At 36.6% G+C, this 27,256-nt stretch overlaps 2 protein-coding genes across 3 annotated transcripts in view; both read right to left on the bottom strand.

The window, feature by feature from the left end:
* Positions 1 to 1,740: 1,740 nt before the first annotated feature.
* On the bottom strand, positions 1,741 to 24,927 carry LOC114661170 (post-GPI attachment to proteins factor 6-like). 2 transcript variants are annotated; one of them, XM_051933401.1, is made up of 12 exons: positions 23,882 to 24,927; positions 22,991 to 23,121; positions 21,637 to 21,902; positions 18,574 to 18,896; positions 17,484 to 17,574; positions 17,132 to 17,255; positions 16,732 to 16,868; positions 15,815 to 15,990; positions 11,914 to 12,060; positions 10,651 to 10,767; positions 5,125 to 5,395; positions 1,741 to 2,173 (listed from the first exon to the last, which is right to left on the bottom strand). In XM_051933401.1, exons 1-12 carry the CDS (start codon positions 24,101 to 24,103, stop codon positions 2,127 to 2,129), a joined length of 2,052 nt encoding a protein of 683 aa, XP_051789361.1. In that variant the 5' UTR covers positions 24,104 to 24,927; the 3' UTR covers positions 1,741 to 2,126. The 2 variants fall into 2 exon arrangements, with proteins under 2 accessions (XP_051789361.1, XP_051789362.1); XM_051933402.1 differs by lacking the exon at positions 23,882 to 24,927 and having other exon boundaries at positions 22,976 to 23,117.
* Positions 24,928 to 25,035: 108 nt separating this feature from the next.
* Positions 25,036 to 27,256, bottom strand: part of pgap6 (post-glycosylphosphatidylinositol attachment to proteins 6) — a 32,410-nt gene continuing 30,189 nt past the window's right edge. The window contains exon 16 of the transcript XR_007936175.1: positions 25,036 to 25,127. The gene's annotated coding sequence lies outside the window, so the exon portion shown is untranslated. The remainder of the gene's footprint in view (positions 25,128 to 27,256) is intronic.

Below are 27,256 nucleotides of genomic sequence, written 5' to 3'. Positions count from 1 at the left end.
TTAATAATTTTTACCAGGTGCCACAGTGACTATTAAATGTGAATGTATTAGAAAATGCATGAGCTTCCACACTTTAATCTGGAAGTTACATCATTCATAAGGTCCTCTTTTGTCAATAGTTTGATTTAAAAAAAAAAAAAAAAAATCTTCAAAAATATGGCTGGCGGCCCAAAGACGTCACAGCTGCCAGAAGTGCAATCCACTTTAGCGGCCAAAGAAAGTCCTTGAAAATCTGTAATCCCTGGCTTACAAGCAGATTTGATGGAGATAAAACATACTTAGGATATATAGGAATCAGTGGCATGGCTAGTTAATAATATGTTCAGTCAGTTTAGAGTCTCAAGTTTAATCTGTTTAACATTAGCAAAATAGTCAATGCTGCAGTGGGCTGGCGCCCTGCCCAGGGTTTGCTTCCTGCCTTGCGCCCTGTGTTGGCTGAGATTGGCTCCAGCAGAACCCCGTGACCCTGTAGTTAGGATATAGCGGGTTGGATAATGGATGGATGGAAAATAGTCAATGGCATCACTTGTGCCTGTGGGTAAAAATGATTGGTGACAAATGCAGAAATGTAATTCCCCCTCATGCATCCTCTCCTCACTGCAAAGGTCAATGCACTTGGCCCAACTGCTAGAACTGAAATGAATCAACCTTGATGGAAATTGTACTGTATACAAAGTGTGATGGCAGCATGCCTTCTTCAGTCCATCTGAACAAGCTTAGATGGTAGTAACTTGGCTTCAGAGAGAGAAAGTGCAGTAATAAAAAATAAACTCAAGCCAATTGTTGTTTGTTGGCTAATTATATTCTGTAACATTCCATGCACAAAATGAAATAGTGTTATAAGGGACAAAATAAAATCCAGTTTACACAAGTTGTAGCGGGGCCACATAGTGTTTAAATGTCAGTTCTGAGTGCGTCTCGTTTCATTGTCCCGTTTACTGTTTGTGCATCAGTTTATGCCGTCCCCGTAAAAAGGGGGACGGATGATGGAAGGAGACCACAGCCGCCAACCTGGAAAAACACCTGTTTTCAATCAATCAATCCCAGCCGTCACAGGACTATATAAGCCATCAGGAGGAGAAGGAAAAAGAGAGAGGAGAGAAGGAGATTTTGTTTCAACATTACGACCACGAGCAACCTGTACCTATTTTCCATATTGCGCTTATCCATCCAGTTTGTTTTCCATCTGCCGGATTTATTTCAAGGACCTCACCACGAGATACCCCGGGGTAGGACTTAATCATCCACCACATACACGAGGATTCACGGTGAGGCTGTTCCATTTTTTTCTGGGGAGAATCAAACAACTCTATCACTAATTCAGTCATCCGCTTTCAGGACATTTTCTTTATTACCGGACTCACGTACTCATTCATTTTCAGTTTATCAGTCATTGTTGTTTTCGTGTTGTGTGTTTATTTGTTACAGGGACAAGGGAGGGTTTTTGTTGTATATATTTATATATGTTTGGTGGTGTCTTGTTATTGCTGGGGTGGAGGGATATTTACATTTATATATTTGTTTCTGTTTTTTGCATGTCATTTTACTTAATACATATAATCTGTTTAATTTTACATCCTGTTTGTGTGCTTATATTTTTCACCGTCGATTGTGGGGGAAAAGTTCAAATGGTAAGAAGTACGGCTTGATAGTAGATTATTTCTCAGTAAATTATCCAGGCCACTGGTCTTGGAGGTGTAGCTGCCGGCTGGGTAAAAGGGGTCGGCCGTTACAAAGTCATGCACAAATAAGAACAAAAGAAATTTGACAAATGAGATGAGACTAGTCAGTTCATCAGGCTCATTTGTTTAGCTTATAGTTAAGCTGCCGTGATATCACATCCAAAAATACTCTTTTTATGTCCTCCAATGGTCCTGTCCATCATCTGCTCAATGATACACCTGTATTGAAAGTAAACTTCAAGTGCGGTTTACAAAAACTGCTTGGGCTGATGAATTATGCCATATTTCGGGAGAAACTAGGAACTGTATTCCAAGCTGGAGCGCCATCTGAGTTCACAGCTCTTCCTCCAATTTGTTCAAGTCTGAAAGCAGCACCAATGTGATCCTTCATGGCCACACCATTAATACGGCAACAGCAATCAAGATAGTGAAAATTTCTTGTAATCATTTTCGAACAAAGTCTTTCAAATTTCTACAGGGAGGATTGGAACCTAAAGATCAAAGACAACAACAGTAGTAAGTGTTAGTAGTAATATTAATAACAAAGGGAAACTCAAGAGTTTCAATAAATATTGAGCGCAACCAGGGAAGCCTTCTTTCAACAATCAGAACCCTCTACTAGGGCACTGTGCCAATCTGGATCTACAGCAATGGACAGGATGGTAATCAGGATATTAGTATCTACAAGTAAACTGGAGCCTGACACTAACAGAGTGTGACTATTAAGACTACCTGAACGTACAAATGCAGTAGGGAAAAACGGGAAAATATTCAAGACTTGTAGAACGAGCAGCAATACGAGGTGCCTTGTAGGCCACAAGGGTGTGGGTCATTGACTCGGAGGACATTGGAACCAAGGTGCAAAATACAGGGGTGTCCCGTGGGACTGTCACTTCAAAAAGACTGAAATCAATATTCTACAAATGACTATTAAAAGCATGTTACCAGCAAGGAAGGGGAGCATATCCTTTAAATCAGACGAATTCGAGAGACATTCATATACAAATAACAAACCGGAGCCCCAAGCAGGTGTTAGTACTTTCCTGTGTGAAGCATCACCTCAAGAGTGTGATGAGGATTGCCGATACTGTGATGTTGACAAGTGTCCAGAGGTTGGGGGAAGCATTAGATTAGCAGCACCTTGTTTCCAGTTTGCATTTCTTGTTTTAGAGGAGTTTCCTATGGCCCGTGGAAAAAAAAAGGGAAACTGAAGATATTGATCGTGTTAGGCTCCTGGGTAGCTCCTGGGTACAGAGCTGCTGTTTTTTATTGTCAATAAATGAGCCTGTTATTGCAATGTACCAGTTGTAGGCCTACCTAGGGGATTTCAGTTCCCACCAGTCATTAGCAATGTGTAGGGACAAACAGAAGGACTCCTTGATCGGTGCACACTTTAAAGGGAGTTGGTGCTTAGAAGGCAAATATCAGAGCACAGATGCAGCAGTCTTTCACACACACAGTGCCAAAGTGTGAATGTGTCACAAAACGTGTACCATGTTTCTCAAAAATTAAAGGTTAAGGGGCTTTTGTTTGCCGTATGCAAATCCATGTATTGTCAAAAATGTACCTATCTAATATATACTTCCACAGTACTAGAGTAATATTTCAATGCTCAGCTAACACTAAACCACTAATACCCTACGTTAATTGGGAAGTCCCATCAATGTGGCAGCAGCAAAAAGGATATTAACATATGCTAAGGTTAAAGCACCAATCAAAAGAATTGATTGATACAGGACTGCAGAACAAGGGTGGATGGTCAAACTTCAAACAGCACTTGACACCATCTACGAGTGCATCAAAAACAGCAGAAGGTTTACAAGGTACAGGGAAGACTAAAGTAGTGCCACCTAAGGCTATGTTCACACAATTCTATGTTTATGCCTTCCATCCACATTTCCTCACTAATTTTAACCCCCAAAAATGATGACTAATGAAAACGCCGTATATCACTGAAAATGGCGAATCAGCACTGTAGTGTGAATGGGTGAAAACAGACCGCTTTGAAAACGCACACTTAAATTGCGCTCTGATTGGTTCACACTTAGTATGTGCCATTTCCCTGATTGGATCTTGCTCATTAGATTTCCTCAGATGCTTTAACTGCCTTACACTCATGTGCTATTACTCTCAATAACAATTGCACCTCATGGTCAGTACAAACAAAACAGTCTGCTTTTGTTTTTTGTATTTGCCATTGCTATTCTCCGTGTGTATACATAAGCTGCAAATGAATATCTAGCATGAAGGACACCTCCTCTTCCCGTTTCTGCCAATGTGCACATGCCCTGTATAGGTTAGGTTAGGTTAGGTTAGGTTAGGTTTCTTTATTTAGTCATGTTTACACAGGAAAACATGAAATTTGCCTTCTCAGTTGCATCTAATAACAGGTAACAGACAGAATGAAATCAAACAGACAAATAGAAATAAGAAAGGTTAAGGTAAGGCAGTTAGATAAAACATATTTATACCAAAAAAAAAAAAAAAGGTAACAGGATATATATCAAAACCTTAAACATTATCTCCGATATTTCTTATTGAAAAGCCGTATGGCACTAGGAAGAAAGGAGTTTCTGGAGCGATTTGTGTGGGTTTTCAAAGCAACTATCCTTCCTGATTTACTGAAGTTTAGTTCTACATGTAATGGATGTCTGTCATCAGTTGAGATGATTTCCAGTTTCTTTAGCATTTCCCTCTGACACACACTAGTCAAATCATCTACATCAGCCCCAATAACTTTAGCTGCATACTTCGTAATCTGCTGGAGCTTTTTTGAGTTTTGGTTTGTCAGACTATTAAACCAGGCAATGAAACTGAAAGTGATCACGGACTAGATCATACTACGATAGAAGGACAACATGAGGTCCTTGTCTACTTTAAATAGTTTGAGTTTATGGAGGAGAAATAAGCGCTGGTTGAATTTAGAAAATAATTCTCTCAAATGTGTTTTTGGTTGTTTTAGTGTGGGCGGAGACACTTTCACTTTTGAACGATATGAAAACGCTAGTGTGGATGGGGATTGTTTCATTTAAAAAAGAAGATTTTACATGAAAATGCAGCAGTGTGGATGTAGCCTAAAGACCATGGAACTCTACTTAGTTACAGAAAAAGCTTCTGGAAATGCAGCTCAGAGGTTTTGCAATTCATTGGAATGGCAACACCAGCCCATTCAGGACTGTAACACCAAAATATCTGCAAGACCAGAAAATAATCTAATCCCACTAAGACTGCTAAAGCAAACAGTCAGAATGTTAAAATATTCCAAAATTGACATTCAGTACAACAGTACAAACATCTACAGATCAACTACAAGGACAAGAAAGCCTTCTGGAGTTGCAACAACAGCAATGGAGCCATTTAATTCTTCTAACAAAAATGCAACAGCAGTTTAATTTTTTTATTTACTTTATTTCATATGTACAGAAAAGTCAATGGGACTCACAAAAGATAAGCGTTATTTCTCCTTCTCCTCCATACTTCTTTTGCTGGACTTGTACCTCCTTTTCTGCTGGACTGGGTGGAAGCAAAAAAAGTATGGTGATGCCACACAGGATGTGCCAGATGGTGTGTGTGTACAAATAATTCTCTTTGGTTATCAACAATAAAAACACCACTAAGGCAAGTGTAGCCATTACTGTGCCAGGCAGCAGATAAAAGACCCAGCGCTTCCAAGTCACTGGGTAGCACTGCCTTCGTAAAATTCCACGTCTCACCTGAGGGATAACAAGTAACAGTGTTAACAGAAAAAAAAGTCAACAGTTTAAGAACAACATTCTACAAATTACATTTTCAAAGTTAATCTGATGCTTATGTTAGTTTTCCTTGTTCTGCCACAGATGAAACTTTTGAAAATGGGTGGGTTAGGGTATCAGATCAAAAGACAAACTTCAAAGCCATTATGTATGAAAATAAAAAATAAAAATTTGTTAGTTACTATTCTTATATAAATGAAAAAGAGAAAAATATTGGACTCCACCAACATGCTAAGAAAAAAAAAATACTTCTAGTGGAAATAAAACAAGAGGCATACTGTCTGTGGCTTGGTTATCTATCGTCCAGGAATTTATGGGGACAATCTATGGCACTGGCCTATTAGATGAGGGAGCAGTAGAACCCCAGCCTTATCAGCATGAGTTAGGTTAGGTTAGGTTTCAGGTACAAAACACGGAGAGATGCACTGAGAGGTCTGCTACAGAGCAGCGAGTTGATGCGTCAAATATGATTTTACTGTAAAGACGTGCTGATATAAGGTTTCTTACATTTTTTCCAGCTTCAACCTCAGTCTTTGTATGTTGTATGTGTGAAGCAAGAATGCCCAGAAACAAAAACAACTTCAGTTGATAATGGCAAATTATGGCAGCTCAAAGAATCAGAAAGTGCAGCTGTGGGCCAACACTGCTGTCATCTGCAGGCCATAAAGCAGAAGATCAATGACTCTGCAGGTAATAGAACAAGATATTCCTTCCCTGCTAGCTCAAAAGTATAGGTGGTGGGACAATTGTGAGGCAATGCTGATAGGAAAACTGAACTTATAACAAAGAAACAAAAAAAGGTTAACAATACGTTGCCTATGACTGTACATTGTCTAAAAGGTATTCAAAACATACAATAGAGCTGCTGATAGGAAAACTGAACATATAACAAAGAAACAAAAAAAGGTTAACAATACGTTGCCTATGACTGTACATTGTCTAAAAGGTATTCAAAACATACAATAGAGCCCCATGGGCTTCATCACCAGCTGCTAGGAAACTCAGAAATAAACAAGAGAAGATTACAAGTCAGATGTGATCTTAACCTGCTAGACTCATGGAAAGCACCAAATTAACATGTTAAGTCCACAAAACCTAAAGAAAAAATGGATAGGATAAATACTTAAGATTTTCCTGAAAGTTCAAGCAAGTTCAAGTTCGAGCACTTTATTGTCATTGTGTAACACAACAAAAATTACTTTTTGTGACAGCCCCAAGGTGCATTTAAAGAAAAGTCAAATAATTCCAGATATGTCATATACAGTGTTAAGTGATCAAGTAACCAGAGCAAATTATTATTACTCAAAGTACAGCAGCATAAATTGTTATTGCACCTGTTAATGAATAGTACATTACATATTCTATATTGTATTACATTAGTATATTGCACATTACCAATATAGCTTATTGCACATGTTCAATTAAAAATGATGAGATTCAGAGTTCAGAAAGTTTATGGCAGATGGGAAAAAGCTATTTTTTAGCCTGTTTGTGCATACACGGACTGACCTAAAGTGTCTTCCTGACGGGAGGAGCTCAAACAAAGAATTTCCAGGATGAGTTTTGTCCTTGAGAATGTTTTTGGCACTTCTCACACTGCGAGTCTTACGCATGAAACACTCAAAGGCCACTTTCAGAGAATTGTTTTTCTTTTTTTTTTTTTTGCATATAAATCATCTACATTTGTACTATAACTAATTATAGTTTTGCATGGAAATGTTTTTATATTTACTTGGCCACTTATGGGTTGCATACCTGCACGTTTTCATAATGACCAGCCCCTTAATTTGAGGTTTGCTCTGGCCTCTTTCAACTCCCAGTTAAATAACTTCCTGTGTACCAATTTTGCTTCTAAACTAGAGACTTGAAATAACTGTTGGTTACCCACTGAAATATGAACAACCTAAACTAAGTTTAAAAACATCTGGCTGTCAGAACATTATTCTGAATACTTTTTGCACTTCCCAAAATGCTTACTCCTGTGATGACTAAAATTTAGATTAATGTTACATAATGGCTGTAGCCGACGGTGACAATTACTTTCTCCCCTTCAGGAAAAAGCTATCATTCTCAGTCATGCCCATGCTTGTTCAATACAAATTACATGACATTTTAAAACACAACAACGTAAGACATTTGACAAATGAGAGAAGACTATTGAGTCCATCAGGCTTGTTTGTTTAACTAGTAGCTAAGCTGTCCCAATATCTCATCCAGATACTTCTTAAAGGTTGTCAAGATTGCTGCTTCAATTGCATGACTTGGCAGTCAGTTCCAGATTCCCACAACCCTTTGAATAAGAAAGTGCTTTCTGACTTCAGTCCTAAATGCACTTCCCCTTAAATTTCTACTGTGTATCCTCGAGTACGTGCTTCATGGTTACATTGGAAAAAATTCTGTTGGATCTACTTCATCAGTGTCTTTGAGGATTTTTGAAGACCTGGATTAGGTCTTGGTTAAGGCTACTGAAGACGAAACAGTGACATTAGGACATGTCCTTAAGTCTCGCTATGCATCCGATAGCTTTCCTCTGCATGGCCTCAAACGCCTTTCTTGTGGAGTGGTCACCGGAACTGTATACAATACTCCAGACGTGGTCTCACTAGTGTATCATGTAGTCTAGTTTTGGTTAAAAAGGCATTAAACAAGCAGGACAAATGAGCCTCTATGTTCCACAATTACATAAAATAATGATTTTTTTATATGTTATATAATGTCACAAGATGGTTTCTTTTAAAACTGCTTATTTCAAATCAGGAACTGTCCTCTGACTAACTGATTTGTAGCACTGAATTACTTAATCCTTTATAGCCTTCTAGAATAAATACCAAGTGCACCTTGTCCAAACAGTTATTCTAAATCAGGATTGCACAACCTATCATTCAGATCCGGCCTAACAAAGAAACTCTTTTGGGCTGGTAGCAACATGAAAAACCTCACCCCTTTTACATTTAGCAAAAATCCCCACCCACAACTACATCACAAATATAAAACTTTGAAAGATGTTCAGATGAGCAGGCATAAGAAGCATTCAAAAGAATTTGTACAACCAAGGTCTAAAATGCAAACAGTAAATGTTGCTTTAATTTTACATTAAGTTAAAAACATTCAAAATTCATCATCATTCATTTCTTATTAAACATGAAAATAATTTTTACTTTTTTTATTACTGGACATTATTAGACCTGATTTTTCATTAAGGATTTTAAGAGAGTTGCACACTGTGCCTACTTTATACCTGTAGGGGAGATCAATTTTTTCACATTTTGGCAAGAAAGTAATAGTGACTTAATGCTAAGCTTAAATAGAGCATGGCTTTACCACACTTGTTTTCCAATCAGTGTGTTATTTTTTTGTCCCAGTTCATAGAAAAAATAAAATTTGTTTTCTTGCAATCACCACAGTTGTGGTTTGAACATTTACAACGACTCCCATTCTTATGCCATACAGACTCTACCAATAAACATTATAATAAATACAAATGCTTTACATAAGTCCACACATACATTCTTAACTTGCATTTTCTTATTCAGCATATGCTATCCCAGAAGTACCAAGAGCAAGGCAAGACACAACCCGAGACACAATACCAATCAGTAGCATGGCACTCAACACACACAGATATGCTCACGCTCCTTTTCATGTACACCTAACAATAGACTTTATTATCTCATAATTATGAATGGAAATCATTTCATTTTTACAAAACCGAGTTACACAGTTGTATTTAATGTAAATAATAGGATGTAAGATTGCATATTACTTTGTCTTCATTTAGCAAGAAAACTATTTTTTATTTTTGTTATCACTTGCTCATTAAGGGTATATGAAATGGAAATATTTTCTTCATCTTTAGCATTAATTTTGAATCCATTATTAACATTTTATCATTTATATTATTTTACATGGCGGCACGGTAGCACAGTGGTAGCGCTGCTTCCTCGCAGTTAGGAGACCTGGGTTCGCTTCCCGGGTCCTCCCTTCATGGAGTTTGCATGTTCTCCTTGTGTCTGCGTGGGTTTCCTCCCACAGTCCAAAGACATGCAGGTTATGTGTATTGGTCATCCGAAATTGTCCCTAGTGTGTGCTTGGTGTGTGTGTGTGTGTGCGCGCCCTGCGATGGGTTGGCGCCCTGCCCGGGATTTGTTTCCTGCCTTGCGCCCTGTGTTGGCTGGGATTGGCTCCAGCAGACCCCCATGACCCTGTAGTTAGGATATAGCGGGTTGGATAATGGATGGATGGATTATTTTACATATAAAATGTTTCAAAATTTGTTGACATTTTGGGAATATTTTAATTGGAGCACAATTAAATCATCTGAATTTCCCCTTGGGATTAATAAAGTATTTAATCCAATCTAATCTTTTTCTGATAAAGTGAAAGACTCCACTATCAGCTACCTGCTCTTTTCTATCTCTCTAGTGTGCATTTGTTTGTCATGATCAATATGACTTGCTCCCTTACTGCCTTCTGCTTTTGTAAAAAGCCCAAATTTATTCCTTCAGATAAATTGAAGATCAACCACTAGATTGATCAATTTAGTCCCTGACCCTAAACCACCTTCTACAAAGATGAGTTTCATTATTGTAAGCATATACCATTTTCGAAAACCTTGTTAAACTATGTCATACAAATTTGGGAAAGCACAGTCGCTCAGTGGTTATGACTGGAGGCTTATGGGTGCAATATCACAGATTCTAATCACATGCATAATTGCCATCCATGTGCAGCTGGCATGCTATCCCTGACATGCCCTAAAGATATGCAAGTTAGGTTAAATGACAGGTTTAAATTGGCCCAGTGTGGGTGCGTGCAATGGACTTGTACCCAGTGTCTGATGCTGCCAGGAAAGAGTCGGGACACTTCATGAATCTGAATTACAGTTAAGAATGCAGGTTTAAGAATTGTATAGTATGAATACAAAATAATTATTTGTCATTACAATGACCTGTAACAAGGAGAACCAATTAAACCACAAAGAACATATTTTTCTGCATTCAAAATACAGTAGCCACTTTGAAAAATGTCACCAGAGCAGACAGTTTTAATCACGGCATCTAAAGAGGGTTTTTGTTTAATCAATGGATAAAAAGTGCTGTTTCTTGTGTCTCTTTTTATAATTCAACCAGTTAGGATACAGTTCAAAATTCAGTTTAGTGACATTAAAAGAAAATAAATACAGTACACTCAGTGAGGAAAGAATAAAAGTCACCTACCCAAGAGGCCACCATAATTGTGAATGCAAAAATGCATGGGATGATGATACTCCAATGACCAAGCAAATTATATTGTAATGAAATACTGATAGACATGCAGCCAATCACTAACAGTGCCTTGAAAAATATATTAAAAAAATAATTGTTAGCTTTAAGTTAGTCAAAAAGTACAAAAATCTTAACTCAGTGTAGTACAGAAAACATATGATATGGAACACAGACTGAATTCACCACCAAAGGGTATTCACATGAAAATTAGGGATACACATTGGGATGCTGGGCAAGAAGGTGGCACTGTGGTTGTCAAAGCTCTGGTACACAGCTTCAAAGTCCTTGATTCAGATCCGAGCCCGGGCACTATGTCTGAAGTTTGCACATTATCCCAATGTCCACACGAGTTTCCCTTTGATACTCCAGTTGTCTACAAGAGCTTTGGACAGACTCTCCAGTTTCCTCCCAGTTCCCAAAGATGTAGGGGTTAGGCTGATGGGCAATAGGCCCAGTATGAGGAACTGAGTGAGCATGGCCTGCTATAAACTAGTGCTCCCTCCATAACTGATTGTTGCCTTAAGTTAAAGATGCCAGAATTAGCTTCAACTCTGTACGAGAATAAATCATTAAGTGAATAAATTACTAAATTAAACTAAATTGCATTGCATTCAAAAATGTACAAAAAATAATAACCAAATGCTTTTTTTTTCTTTTTTTAAATTCTTTTAAATAAACTTTCTACATTTCATCTTATAATTTAGGAAATGAAGGAGAAAAGTTTAACTGTAAAGATCTGGTCAGGGCCATCTTAACAGCATCACAGGCCCCCGGGCAAAGTAGTATGCTGGTGTCCCTGTTTTGATAGGAAAATAGAAACATGCATAGGCATCAGAAACATTGTGGGCCCCTTGCTCCTGAGGCCCCCAGCCAGTGATACAGTAAGACAGTCCATCATCTGGGGTCTGGTCATTTCAGCTAAAATGTCAGTTGAAAGTAATAGTAAATGGCGTCACTGCTTTTGCTAAATATTAACCCTCTCATTCTGATGGTAAAATATTAATAGGACTTGCAGTAGCCTGTGGTTATAATAAAGATGATAAAATCCTATTAGACTAATCAAAATAATCTGATGTTGAGCTGCCCGATTTGATAACTGCCTAAGATTACAGCTCATAGCATTAATTATTTACTAAACCTTCAGCTAAGATATACCAAGTACATTATACTGTTCTATTGAATGCTTCTCAGGGAGGTATTTATTTGAAAACTCACACATCTGAGCTGATACTTCAGTCTGGCCATGCAGATAAGTGTTGACCAGATGGAGAGAGTGGAGGCTAAGAAATCACCATACTGTAGCACTCTGCGGTCGGTCACACACATTCTGACCATTCTATCCATATCACATGCATGATACAGCTACATCAAAAAAAACAAACAATAAATACAAAAATAATAATGAACAAAAGCAGTTTAGTTTAGCGCAATTAATATGTTAAAGACTGCACTACAAAGCAGCCCTTAAAGAGAATAATTACATAATGCAGGTGACAAACTCCATTTCAAAAATGACTGCATCCTCACTTTCAATTTCTGCAACACTCGATTGTAATTTTTAGGTCATAAAATGCATTCCATCATAAAACAATGTGTAACATTATTCCTTTTGCCTCCAAATGATTTGGATAAACTGCAAAGCCACAGCATAAACAAAGTGAAAGGTACTCCTAAACTGGATTCTAAATTTTTTTGCCAATCACGCATTTTTCTTGTACGCAGGATCATTTTTTGATTTGCACTATCGTCTATGAAGGAGGAGTGATAGCTTTAGATTCGTCAAAAATTTCGAACTTCGGATTTGACGGATCTCGCCGTTTTAGGATAAATGAATATCTCGATGATGGGCGTGTGTCTGTGTGTGTCACAGTTTTTTGAGGACAGTCTAGAGCTAAAACAGCTGGATGGAAAAATACCAAACTCGAAACTTAAGCCTGTTACGAGAGGACGATGTGCTGATTAGTTTTTGAGCCCAATCATGCAAGAGAAAGAGGCCCTCCAGAAGAACCCTCAAATATCGTAATTCTGCAATTCATTCTAAATTCTTCTCGTCAATCGCTATCGTAATGACCTGTTTTATGATCAGAAAGATCTGCATCAGAGTGGTAAATAATTATTGAAATGTTATAGAATAGTTCAAGTAACTTGGTTCCAAGGGCCCAAAGCCTACTGATGCTCACATCCAAATTTTCTTTTTTTTTATCTGCATGTATGTATCCTTGCCAAAAGAACTACATTACAGCCTCATGGAATCTGGGAGTTTTCTCTCTAATTTTAGACAATACATACAAAAAAGAATTATTACTGTACTTATTTAATTCTTTAGCACACTGCAGCAATCAGAACCAGAGTGTCTTGTGCCTTTCCTGAGTCCTTCCAAGCAAACGACAATTATGGTCAAAATTAAGACATTAGTTTGGAGTTTCAGAATCATTAAAGATGGGGAGTTAAGGGTTAGAGTTGAACTGTTAGCAATCACAATTAAAACAGAGAAAGACATAAGAAAAAACAGAGGTAACCATGGAGTCCATCAAGCTCATTTGGTGCACCAGTAGCCAAGATATTCTCAAATTTAATCCATGTATTTTTTTTTTTAATTTGTTAAGAACTGCACCTCTGATGTGAATCCTTTGATGTGGAGACACGCTTCCTGGCTTCAGTGTTAAATGCACTTACCCTTAATTTCCTGCAGTGTCCTCAAGTACCTGAAGCACTATTTAATTAAAATTGTGATAAATCTATTTTATCGATTTAAGAAGTGAGACGAGCTAGAGTAGGTCCATAAACAGCTTAAAGACTACAAAAGATTTATTATTATTAGACTGTCAGGACATTAAATGCCATTTAAACCATGGATGCCCCATTTTTTATTATTATTATTACTTTTTGCAAGTTAGTGACAAGGCCTTTACACACTCCTGTAACACACTGTCTTATTAGTATTATTAATAAAGTCTGAGTATAATATCCCTTGATTTACATTCTTAGATTTATTTTAATTGTATCAGCACATGGAACAGCCCTATTTCAGAAGCAAAAGGAATAAGATGTTAGCAGCTAAAAATTAAACCACTAAAGACAGGATGAGTAGCCAGTGGTTGACTTAAGGGCCATGCTGATCATGTAGTCAGGTAAAGTATTCCCATTTTATATTACTAGAGCTTCTTCACTGTTGGTGTGATTTACAGTCCAAGTTATTATGTCTATTCAGAATTTATTTATTGCTACCTAATATGACATTGTTTTGTGGGATTTACTGTTCATGTTATTGCAATTTAATTGCACTTGTTTTTTTCCAACTTTATCCAACAGCTTTATAACTAAACATGCATTCATTTTGTTATTCTTTTATTCTGAAAGCCAAAGTCAGAGTAAAAAGGGGAAAAACAGGCACCAAGTTGTGTAATACAATCAAACAATCTTTGTTTTATATAGTACTAGGGGAATCTGCCCCCTGCTCACTTCACTCACCAACCCCTGCGCGGGCGCTACATGCTAGCCACTTCGCAGATCTGCCACTCACGTATGGGGAAGTGGATGTATAATTTAAACAGATTGTTATTTTCATGGGAATTATAAAATAGTTCTATTATGCATATGTAACATTACAGCATGTAATTAACCATAGCAGAAAATAGTAAAACGTAATAAATTGAAAGAAAATTATGTTTCATGTTGTGTTAGAAGTATTTGTTGCGTTATACATTTTTGTTCTGTTTGGCTTTGAAATTAACATGCAAATACTTTTTAAACTTACACTTTTACTGTAAAACTTCAATAAAAATAATTTTATGAATGAACTTTTCATCAATATTGCATTGAATTTTGATTCCGTGTTTGTGACAACGCAACGTATAACTGCCCGTGAGTGAATATCATTTCTTTCTCTCTAATAAATAAACTGACTTTTTCGAATGTTTGTCCCTGTGATTTGTTAATTGTCATAGCAAAAGCTATTCTAACAGGAAACTGTATACGTTTTAATACAAATGGCATATCAAGATCTCCCTTGGTGTCTAATGTTATCCCCTGAAGATGTACTACATTACCTTATTTGTCGCCTGTTAAAATTTTACATGTCAGAATTGCTCGACAGCATAGTCTATTGATACGCATTTAACCAATTTGCTGTGTAACTGATCAACAATTTCCGCGCTAATTCGTTTGACTTCATCGTTTCTCGGTGCTAGGATTGTCCATGTACTCATTTCTTCTGTCGATAACCCTTCAGGATGAAATTCTTCAATAAGATTTGGACATAAGTCTTCTTTTATTGTGAACTTAAAGTGAGGAAAACGTAAAAATGTATAAGAGCTGAGAGCGCAGGAACTGTGTCTGACAAAACCATGCACATCAATGAGAGGACCGTGGGTGTGGTTGAAAATGGTTGAGAGGAGAGCGGGACTTGAAAAAAATCTCTTGGCAATAGTCTCGTCTCATGATTTTCTTTTATAACAGAGAGATATTTTATAGAGCAAATGACCTCAAAGGGATTTACATAAGCCGTATTCTCGTTGGACATCATGTTGACAGCAACATACTTCTACATTAGAGGCAGAGGCAGATTAATTGATTAGCTCTGAGCCAAAGAACTAAATTTACAGGTTTATGGTTTTCACACAATCTTCTTTTCCACTTGACCTACCAATACATTCAAGTGAAAGGCCGATAGAATGTTTGTGTAACAAAGCAGAGGAAACCTAATACATGATATGCATGATCTGACGATTGATGCTCAAGTTTATATGGTGTTATCGCACAACTATAACTGAAGAGGGTCATCAGTAAAAAAAAATACGACCAACTACAAAAAAACTATTAGAAAAAAGTATTATTAACTTAAGTGGTATAGTTAGAGTTGTTAGCAAGGGAATATGGAGCTGAGTATAGTCTTGTATTATTACTGTTAAATGACTCACTGTTACAAAAATATATTATAAAACTGTGATAACAAATTCTTTGATGAACTGGATAAAAATAAATGCACCAACATTCAAACCAAGCTAAGCAACTCTCCAAACACACTTGAACATTTTCTTACTTATTATAATTTGATGACTGAACATCACAAATCAGAATTCTAAAGTGCAATATACGGTATTTAAAATTAACATACCGCAGAGAAGACCATAGTGAAGGCATAGATGACGGACTCTGTAAAGTGACCTCTCCGTACTGCCAGTATAATAGCAGGGATGAAGATTCCATTGCTTATGGTTAGCAGGAGGACTGCTTTCAAGTCATGTAAATAGGTTGAATTGCTTGTGTCAGGACACAACCATGGAGCTGTAACTTAATTTATAAATACAGACAATAAGTAAAATGACTATTTCAGATAAAGCAAAGAAATGCGGCACTCCAAAGGCATGGAGATGCCACCGTTAGTAAGGTGAACAATGGCCTGTACTTGTAGTTTAAAGGTCCTAAACCAGAATAGTGTAAAGGGTCTTGAGGCCAGAGCCTACCCAAGTACTGAGCATAATGTAGGAACCAGCCTTGAAGAAGTATGGTTCATACATAAATCACCTTGACAAGGCCGATTTATAATTTTCAGCATCTGTATCCAAGGATTTGGAAACCCACAGGACTGATGGCAGTTGTTAGTTAGTCTAGGTAATAAAATGGGTGACAAACCACCCGAGGAACTCTCAACTGTGTGGTCATTTGACACAATGCAAAGCATAAAGGATACTTTAAACCAGCGTTTCTCCACCTTTAAGTATTTGCGACCCAAGTTTTCATAACAGTTTTAATCATGCCCCCCTAACGTTTTTTTGAAACCCTAAAATTTATTCCTATATTTTTTGCTGCCAATAGACAGCTACAAGTTTAAAATTTCCCTACGAATAGCAAAATTACAGCACATATGGCAACATTCGCGCCCCCTATGTTGTTACTTTGCGCCCCCCTAGAGGGGCGCGCCCCACAGTTTGAGAACCGCTGCTTTAAACAAAGGGGCAAAATGGAATATTGAGAAAAGATGGTCACATAGGGAAGTGATGCTTTGTAAATGGTATACAGAGACTAACTCACTATTCTCCCACAGACAAGCTCCATAATAGTAGTCTTTCTCCTCCCGAATGCCATATTTTCCATTGGCCGCACATTTGTCAGAGCAGCAGGCAATGCGGGCTGAGACATTCACCTTAGCAACTGTATCACTGCAATCACTGACATAGAGAAACATTAAGGAGATAAAAAAGATTAACGAGAAATGTTAAGGACTAAATGGTGGAGGTTGTTCTAAATTCAGATCTATCAAAAAAGTAGCTGTAAAGAACCTAAAAATATATCAACATATGAAGTATTTAACTAAACATTTCTGGGAAAAAAAATTAAAATTCAATGTGGGCAACTTCTCTAGACACATGGAGATTTTTCTAATTTATGCCAAGTATCTTCTGAAAGCTTTATATAAACTTTGCCAGCCTACCATATGTTGCTAGGACACAAGATTTGCATGGTCAGGTACCATCTTCCAGGTTCAGGGTACTGTACTTGAATCTTTCCCACAGGTGCTATCGAGGTCATTTGGATGGAGTGTCCACTGTAAAACGCTTAGGAACAAAAATGAAGTGTACTAAAGGATGTGAAGAGGACAGTATCATCATGACTTCATTTTAAAAGTATTTTCTTATTAACTGGAAGGCTTGATTAACTCTTAGTTACTTGAATATCTCTTACAGTAATTATTTAAGTGTTATTCAAAGTGTAGAGCACTGGACAACGGTTTAAAATGTCTCTGTCACACTAGCTTAAAAATCCACCTCCACCCAGCTACAAACCTGTCTTGCAGTTTTGTTCTTCCAGGATCAGTGCAGGAGACAGAGCACATAAACAGGTAAACACCAAAGCATGCTTGTTCAAAAATGAAAGCTGATGGAAATATAAAACAGCCATTAGTTACTAGGCAAATAAAACAAGGTCAGAGACCCAACAAGACGTTTAGTGAATTATTGAAATGTGAAAGAAAAGCATAGAATCAAATGCAAACAGAACTACTGACACATTCAGAAAATACTGGTATTGAAGGATATTTGAGGTTGTTTGGTCATGATGTTAAGATATGGTTCCTCTCTGAGCAACTTTAACCAGGGTATACTATGCAGAGCTCAATGGCAGAAACCCATCAGCAGAACCAAAATGCACTCAAGGATTAAATTTCACTGTCCAGGAAGTGCTGGGAACGGTTTTTGAGGACTGAGTGGACTAGTGTGAACTAGTCTGAGGTGTTCTAAGTGTGGAGTTTGGAAATCACCCTTGTGCAGATGTGGGGTACCTTCCTAATGCTTATTTCTACCAGGTAAACCTAAGGGGTACCTAACCAATGCTTACTTCTACAAGGAAAACCTAAGAGGTACCTGCCTGCTTACATCTACCAGGTACACCCCAGGTTTCCGGAATGTACTGAAAAGCAAAAAACAAGATGGATGGATTATGCATAGAAGAGCCTTCAGATAGTGTTCAGACCACTTCTGCTTTTTCATATTTTGTTATGATGGAGCCGTATGCTAAAATCGTTTAAATTCATTTTTCACTTATCAAATGACACTCAAGGTTGCAAAATGTCAAAGTGAAAAGAGGATTTTAGGAATTTTTGTAAATTTATTAAAAATAAAAAAACAACAATCAACACTGTATATATTGTACAAATTTGTGGTGGCAGCAATGAAAATGAGCAGAATACAATGCAACCATGTGGTTTGTTTGTTAACACCACAGTGATACATAATCCACTCTACTACAATGCCATTCAGTTATTTTCTTATTCTTTTTTGATACTCAAAGCACCTGGCATACTGATGAGCAGTTTGACAAAAAAAAAGATAAAGTAAAATTCGTAAAATAGAACATGGAAAGTTTTGAAATTCTCACCTTACTCAGCTCCAAGTCTATAATGAGAGTGCCACCAACATCCAATGTATCATTTACATCGAATGGAATCATAGATGGCAGCCGTGGGAAGACATTCACAACAGGCCCGTTCAGCAGTGTATATCTCACAGAAAGAAGTGTGGTGTCTTTTCTGCTAACAGGCTCACTGAAGAAGCTCGGAAGATTTACTGCTGTTTGATGGGGTATGACAGGGGGACTATGTGGACAAAGGATAGAGTCCACAGACTTAGCCCACAAGAACATGTTGTTTCTGTCTGCAGATATCATGGGCTGCAAGCCCCGTTGGCTTTCTGGAGTATAAGCTGAGAATAATAAAATTACAGTCCATATCATTTACATTTATACAAAGAGACTAACTGCAAAAATATCAAGTGTATTATGATATATATCAGTGTAAGCTGGCTAAGAAATAAAGATAAAAAAATGAGATGTAAGGAAATTAGCCTAAGGACAAAAAGGAGGATAAATGACATAAACAGATGAGGTAAATAAAACACAAGAGTTTTGAATTGTAAATGTGAGTTGAAAACACCACAAAACTTTAAATGCATATTCTATCAGAGAAAATATCTGAATTACTTATACCAGGTAAATTTCATGGGTTGGAGACGGTGGCACCGACCAAAAAACAGGAGACAGAGCTGGAGGTGGCAGAGTTAAAGATGTTAAGATTTGCACTGGGTGTGACAAGATTAGAAATGAGGACATTAGAGGGTCAGCTCAGGTTGGTCAGTTTGGAGACAAAGTCAGAGAGGTGAGATTGCATTGGTTTGGACATGTGCAGAGGAGAGATGCTGAGTATATTGGGAAAAAGATGTTAAAGATAGAGCTGCCAGACAACAGGAACAGAGGAAGGCCTAAAAGAAAGTTTATGGATGTGGTGAGAGAAGACATGCAGGTGATGAGGAGGACAGGAAGATATGGAACAAGATGATCCGCTGTGGCAACCCCTAAAGGGAGCAGCTGTATATATATATATATATATATATATATATATATATATATATATATATATATATATATATATATATATATATATATATATATATATATATATATATATATATATATATATATATATATATATATATATATATATATATATATATATATATATATATATATATATATATATATATATATATATATGTATATATATATATATATATGTATATATATATATATATATGTATGTATATATATATATATATATATGTATATATATATATGTATATATATATATGTATATATATATATATATATATATATATATATATATATATATATATATTAGTATATATAAAAAAAAAAAAAAAAGGATTGTACACACATACGCATACACATATGCATACATATTGAAATATTAATTACACCCCATTTCAAAGTTTGTTTGTCCTCCTCAAATGTCCCTAGCAGGAAGCACAAGGGATTGAAACTAATGAAAGGACTGAGAACAGCACTTATTCAGTTCTCTTTTCAGTAGGTAACCAGAAATATATTAGATAGGACAAGTTTGGGGGGACACCAGATATGCAAGAAGACAAGCCCAACCAGCCACTCCAGTAAGGCCAAAGAGAAGAATGAAAGATGGCTCCTTGTGATGATATGATGCCAGATGGTTATATAAAGAGGATAGCCAAGATCAATGTGCGGTTTGTATATGGATAAGCCAAGAAATAAAACAAAAAAAAGAGCTTCAGCAAACTTTTTCAAGTAAAAGAAAGCACTTCTGTGCATGTGGCTTGCTCTGTTTATTTAGGATAGCAGAGGAACCATGGAATATAGATGCAATAGAAAGGGAAAGAAAGCAAGACTTTTGTTTTTGCACTTTTACACAAACAGTTCCAAGTCTGTCTGGCATGAAAAGAATATTCAATGGCTTTGTGTCACTAATATGTGTTTCTATTATTCTTGCTGTTACACATGAAGATATTCTTTCCAAGCTATGAATCTATCAAACTGTGCTTCAGTCACTGAAGCCAAATGTTGTCTCCATTTTTATCCCTGCAGTTTCATTGCTCTTCTGCAATGCTGGGTGGTGTCGTGGCCTCAGAACCCCTGCAGATTTTATTTTTCTCTCCAGCCGTCTGGAGTTGTTTTTTTTTTTTTTTTTTCTGTCCTCCCTGGCCATCGGACCTTACTTTTATTCTATGTTAATTAGTGTTCCCTAATTTTAATTATTTATTTTGTCTTTTTTCTCTTTCTTTATCATGTAAAGCACTTTAAGCTACATTGTTTGTATGAAAATGTGCTATAGAAATAAATGTTGCTGTTGTTCTCTATTTTTTCCCCCATATGTTATTTTACAACTGACTATGCTTTAAAATCAGGAAGCATGCCTCAGTACCTCTCAAATCTGAGGTGTCTTTGTCACATAAAAATGACTCCCCAGATTTCCTATACCAATAGATTTAAATTTATGGTAGTATCGCTCAAATTACAATTATTTAAGCTTCCGGGTAACACAGTGGTGTTGCAGTAAACTCAGATTTATAAGCACACTAATACAAGTGAGGGCCAGATGAATTAACTATTAATAATTTAATATATTTTTTTTTTTTAATAATTTTTTGCATTTATATAGCGCTTTTCTCACTACTCAAAGCACTCAGCAATTGCAGGTTAAGGGCCTTGCTGAAGGGCCCAACAGAGCAGAGTCCCTGTTGGCATTTACGGGATTTGAACCGGCAACCTTCCGATTGCCAGTGCAGATCCCTAGCCTCAGAGCCACCACTCCGCCTTTTGAGCACAAAGCAAGTAGAACCAAATCTTTTTTAATTTTTACAATATTCTACTGGTATCAATGATCCAGATGCTGAAATTACATGTGTATATTAAAGTTAAAATTAGGAAGATGAACTCACGGACAGAGACTTCCACTATATGTAAATAACAACTCCCACCATGTTAAGATGCAATTCAACACTCACTGAAGAGCCGCTTTATCTGTTCAAGCCCTTTTTGAATGGACCCTACATAAAAACACACTCCCACAAATAGTTTGTTGCATAAGTGACACAGAAAAAATATATACAGCCCTACCTGTGTGAGTGGCTAGAATATGAAGAGAGACCATATAAGCGATCAGGCCATTCAGTGAAATTGGCACCCATTTATTCCAGGGTGGATGGTGGAGTCTCAACACACAAAAGGAGCTTCCTAAACAGTTTTGCTTCATCACAGAATCTGGACGATGAGTCGTTGATCCTACAGTAAGTAATATGGGGCAGTCATTAGTAGTCCAGGCTTCTGACACACAGTTTATGACCTGGAAGGTCACGTCTTTTGTATTTTCAGGAATGAACAATCTAAAAGAAGAGAATGCAATAACATATATTTTAATACTTTATAAAATGTACATATAATAATGGAAATACAGTATGTATGAATGTGGGAAGTGAAATTGCATAGTGGCTCACCTTTCCTCAAACAATCCAAAGACATACCAATAGTTTAGCTTACATTTCTTAAAAGTGTGTGGGCATATCTGTGTGTGCTATATGATGAGTCCCCCAACTCCACTCAGGGATGCAGATATATTATTTAAATATATGGCTAAGTAGAATATTGCAGTTCAGTGAACAATGCGCAGCAGGTGAAATGGTGCTAGATGCATTTTCAACATTGTCAAATGATTTTTGTTTTTTTGTAAATCTAACCATTCTTACATATTATCCATCCATCCATTTTCCAACCCGCTGAATCCAAACACAGGATCACGGGGGTCTGCTGGAGCCAATCCCAGCCAACACAGGGCACAAGGCAGGAAACAAACCCCAGGCAGGGCGCCAGCCCACCACAGGACACACACACCCACACACCAAACACACACTAGGGACAATTTAGAATCACCAATGCACCTAACCTGCATGTCTTTGGACTGTGGGAGGAAACCCACGCAGACACGGGGAGAACATGCACACTCCACGCAGGGAGGACCCGGGAAGCGAACCCAGGTCTCCTAACTGTGAGGCAGCAGTGCTACCACTGCGCCACCATGCCGCCCTCTTACATATTATTTTTTCTAATAAAATAGTTAATAGATGATTTGACTGTTAGCCCTTTTACAGCGTAATTGAACACAAAATTATGAAATTGCAAAAGGGAAAACCACTGACCAATAAAAAAGAATTAGACACAGTAGTAACACAAAGTAGCAGCATCCCATGCTAACACTTTTTCTTTGCTATTTTTATATATTGAACTGTAATCACTGCAAAGAAATAGTAAATGAAAAAGGCATAACCTCCCACCTCCTTTTTTAACATATAGTAGGATGGCCCATAAAGTTCTGCACCTTTATTATATAAATAACATGAATATACTGGCACAGTACATAAGTTTATCTTTACAAAAGTAAATATGATAATAAAATCCTTACAGAAGTGCTGCTCACTTTAAATAAGCTGCCGTGTTGGGTGCATGCACACTCTGCACCAAGGTGGTGTTAAAATTCAAAATTTGTGCATGTTTCCGCTTAGCAATCCTCACTTGAGGTAGCACATTATAGCACGGAGTACTTGAGCACTACAGGGAGACAAATAATGTTTTTATATCAAAAAAAAAAAAAAAAACACACATCAACAGAAATAAAAAAAAACACTAAATATTCTGACAGGATTCATAGTCATACAAGTTGTGACTACACAAAAGGGGGGCTCAAAATGGAGGGTGAAAAACTAGGTGGGTACCATCTGCGAAGGCAAAGCATCACACTGTTAGCACATTTAAGATCTAACGGAGTTACAGTGTTAGGTGATAAAAGATGCTGAAGGCTCACTTGTGCCTCCTTTTATTGTTGAGTAGGAAACAATAATAAAGATGAGCGTATACTCGGCTGTCCACTGACACAGATGGACAGTAAATTAAGGGTCCAGGCTAGAGTTTGAGTAAAGTCTGGTTTTCTAAAACAAATTGTGCACAGATCATGTGTCTTGGGCTCAGATCCCATGGCTGGACGTTGGCCGTGTGGGATTTACATGTTTTCCTGATGTTGACATCAGTTTTGCTAAACCTCACAATATTAGAATTTTTTTTTTTTTGGTGGGGATTAGTGCACAGTGACCAGAGTTGCCCAGATAGGCTCCAGACCCCTGAATTGAACTAAGCTTTTTTGAGAATGTTATAATTGGTTTCACAAACCATTTCTATGACTTTTCGCATTACATTCATTTTATTAATATGAATTCGGAAGGTGGATGGATGACCCTAAATTACATGTCCCAGCCACACACAGCAAACAGGCAGTAGCAATTATTTGGGATCCTTGAATCCCAGAATATATTACCTCTGCTTTGATGTTGATATTTCCAGGTGGAATGTACGCTGCCACAAACCAGTGCTCCGCTGCAGGATTGTCAAGAGTAAGACAGCAAAATCTGGACCCATTATAAGCCACTATAGTTTGAGTTAGAGACGTAAATTCAGCAGAAGAAACATCCTTGAGATCAATAACTGGAAGTGCACCAGCTCTGCAATGTCTAAAAAAGCAAAACAAATAATCGGACATTCAGAAAACTCAAAACACTTTAATATTAACTGAAGGAATTGCCAAATGCAGAGCCTGTACAAAAGAGATTATTATTTACAATAGGTTTGGGTGCTAAAGACACCATTTTGTGTGGACTAAACCAATCACTCCCACCCTTCTGCTTTCTATTATATGTTATTGATAGTCATAAAGCCACATGATACAATTAAAATACATATCAAGTGGATACTTTCTTGGTGTACAAGTATCAGAACAAGTGTGGTAGATGTGAAAAGGCTAGCTTCACAAAGGTTTTAATTTTATAGCCATCTATATATTTGAAATCTGTATTTTATTTAACCAAGACATTCAATCTCAGTTTCAAAAAAGTCAATGGATACTTAAAATGCTTTGCAGCCATGCCAACCTGATTGTCAAATTAATACACATATACTACACTTCCAGACAGGGTGTTACAGAGGCTTAATGGTCCAGGAGTTTGCAAGTGCTCAAGTGCTCAATTGGGTTGACTCTAATTCCTACCCCACTCTTCACAGATCTTTTTGTAGGTTGGCTGGTGAACACTGGCCCAGTAGAATTAATGTAGGCATCTGACGAGTGGGTCCTGCAAGGAGTCTTTCATCTTCACAACCAGGGTTGGTTCAAGCCCTATGCCATTTGCCAAGGACTCCAGCTACTTAGGAAACCTTTCCTCAACCCAAAAGTAGATTTTAAGGTGCTGCATATAATACTGACAAAATAGTCCTCACTAATCAACAGACAGCACAGTTCAAAAATATAGATGACAGTTATAAACAAAAGACAAACTCTAGTTATATCTTAGACCAAGATTATTGCAAGATTCGTAAAAGCATATTAACATACAAGAGTATGGTCACATCACTGCAGTACTGTTTATTGGCAAAGATGAAATCCAAGCTAATGTTTGCCTGCAAGGTATCCTCTGGAATTTGAAAACGAAACAGACTGATACTCCCATACCACCAATACATGTGGAGATCTTGAGAAGATGGGTCAACAGGAAGCCACTCATAAACTAAATCTAAGAAAAAAAATATTAAAAGAAAAATTATTTTAAAAATCTACATGTTCCACTAACCAAATAAAACAAATGATAATTATGAAGTGGGATGGCTTTAGGTAACAGTTTTTGACACAATCCACATACAATAATTTTTAAACATTTCTCCTGCTTGTAATATCTCCTTGGAAGAATTACTATACCTATAGTTTTATAGGGTCATCATGAAAGTTGTTATCTAGAGAATGAAACATTAATCCTGTTCATAGTTTAAAACGTTGCTTTTTCTCCTACTTTCAATTGAGATTCAATTGAATTATCTCTAGGAGCTTGTGTCACTTTCATTAATTGGGCATTGAAAAAAAAATTGTATGGTACACATTAATCTCCAAGAAAGGCATCCCTAATATTGAAAAATGTATATATAAGTTATTAGATCTTCTGCATTTACTTTTACAAAGTCACTTGTACAGTTTTTGACAAATATCATTAATTTTCCCCAACCTTCTTGCTTCATTACTGGGCTTAAGCCTTAACATGCAACAATATGTAGAAGACAGGAACCAAACCTGAATAGGGTATTAGTCCATAGAAAAACACACTCGCCTCTAAACAGCAAACAAACATAGTCACCATTAAACTAAATAAATTTGTTGGGGATGTGTGAGGAGAATAGAGAAGAGGAACAATATCCAGTCTGGGATTTGTTAACAGAATTGTTGTGAGGTAGAAAAAGCTTGGCACTGCATCACCACTTAATAATGTAACAAATTACCACTATAAACTTATATAAGTAGCACTTATAGGAAATATTAAAAATACTGAAGCTAGTTTTAGAATGAACATTTAACAATTGTGACTCACTAAATGAAGCTATACATAGTAATGTAATCAAGTCTTAAAAAAATGCAAAGCCAAATAAAAATATTAAGGGGTCTTATAGATGTATTTGTATAAACCAAGGGTGTTCTAAAACAAAACCTCACAACTTGTAAGACCATATAAGGGGATACTAATAAGAACTGATGCGTTACTTACCATTTGTATTAACAAGCAAAAAACTAGCAGAAAAAGCAAATAATGGTAGAAACTGCTGCATACTTTAAGCCTTAAATGCTGGAAACTGCAGCAAACATGAATATGATGTCAGGGATGCAGTTTTGCTTCTGAAGATATCATACACGACACAAAGACTTAAATCATACTTTCTCAGAAAGCACTCAATCCGGACATACTAAAAATTAGGCAGGGGTAACCACTTTTTCTGGTACTAAAGATCACTTAAGAATTTTAAAAGAAACATTTCCAAAGTTTTTACTGCCACGAAAATGTAAGATTCAGTACTGAGTTATTTATTGTAAGTTATTGTAATATTTGTCTTTTGGAGATATTAAGCACTCACCCAACATAACCTACAATATGCACTGCCAATCCAACCATTATATTGGTACAGCCCATATTTAAAATTAGGTTTTACCTACAGATGTAATAAGCAAATTTGTAGCAATCTTGGCTCTGCTGGGGTTTTTTTCTTAACATACAACTGCAGAACACTTAACAAAACTAATTCTGTTAAAACATTCTTCAATACTTGCTTATATTCAGGTTCATATTTATAGTTTTCTCTGAAAGCCTTTCATTCCTCACAATTTCAAGCAAAAATATTTTCCCCATTCAAAAAAAAAAAAAACATTTCTCCAATATATAACCTGAAATAAGGATGAATTATTATGCTATATAATTAAATGACTCAATTACTCCATCAATTTGTTGAAAATATTTTTTCAGTTTAAAGCAGATTTTAGCCTAAGCATGCTGTACTTCTACTATATTAATCACTATAGTAAAGTTTACTGCATTATACAAATATTACATTAAAAATATATTGAGGATAACATGTTATATTATTGACAAATTAATCCATTAAACTGTAACAGAAACATATCTAAAAATACTACATTTTATGCACATTCCCTTACCTGGACTATTGAAATTTGATCTAATTATGCTGTATAATGCACTGAAAATGTTTTATAAAAGATTTGATTTCAGACTGCCTGGTGTACTAAGTAAGTTTAAAATATAAATTTGTAAGCTACTTTTCAAAAAAAAAAAAAAAAAATTCCGAAGAGAATATTTTTGTTACACAC

This window comes from Erpetoichthys calabaricus, chromosome 11, assembly GCF_900747795.2.
Source record: "Erpetoichthys calabaricus chromosome 11, fErpCal1.3, whole genome shotgun sequence".
In the NCBI taxonomy this organism is placed as follows: Eukaryota; Metazoa; Chordata; class Cladistia; order Polypteriformes; family Polypteridae; genus Erpetoichthys; species Erpetoichthys calabaricus.
Note: the sequence above shows the minus strand (reverse complement) of the source record. Positions and strands in the feature narration are given on the sequence as shown.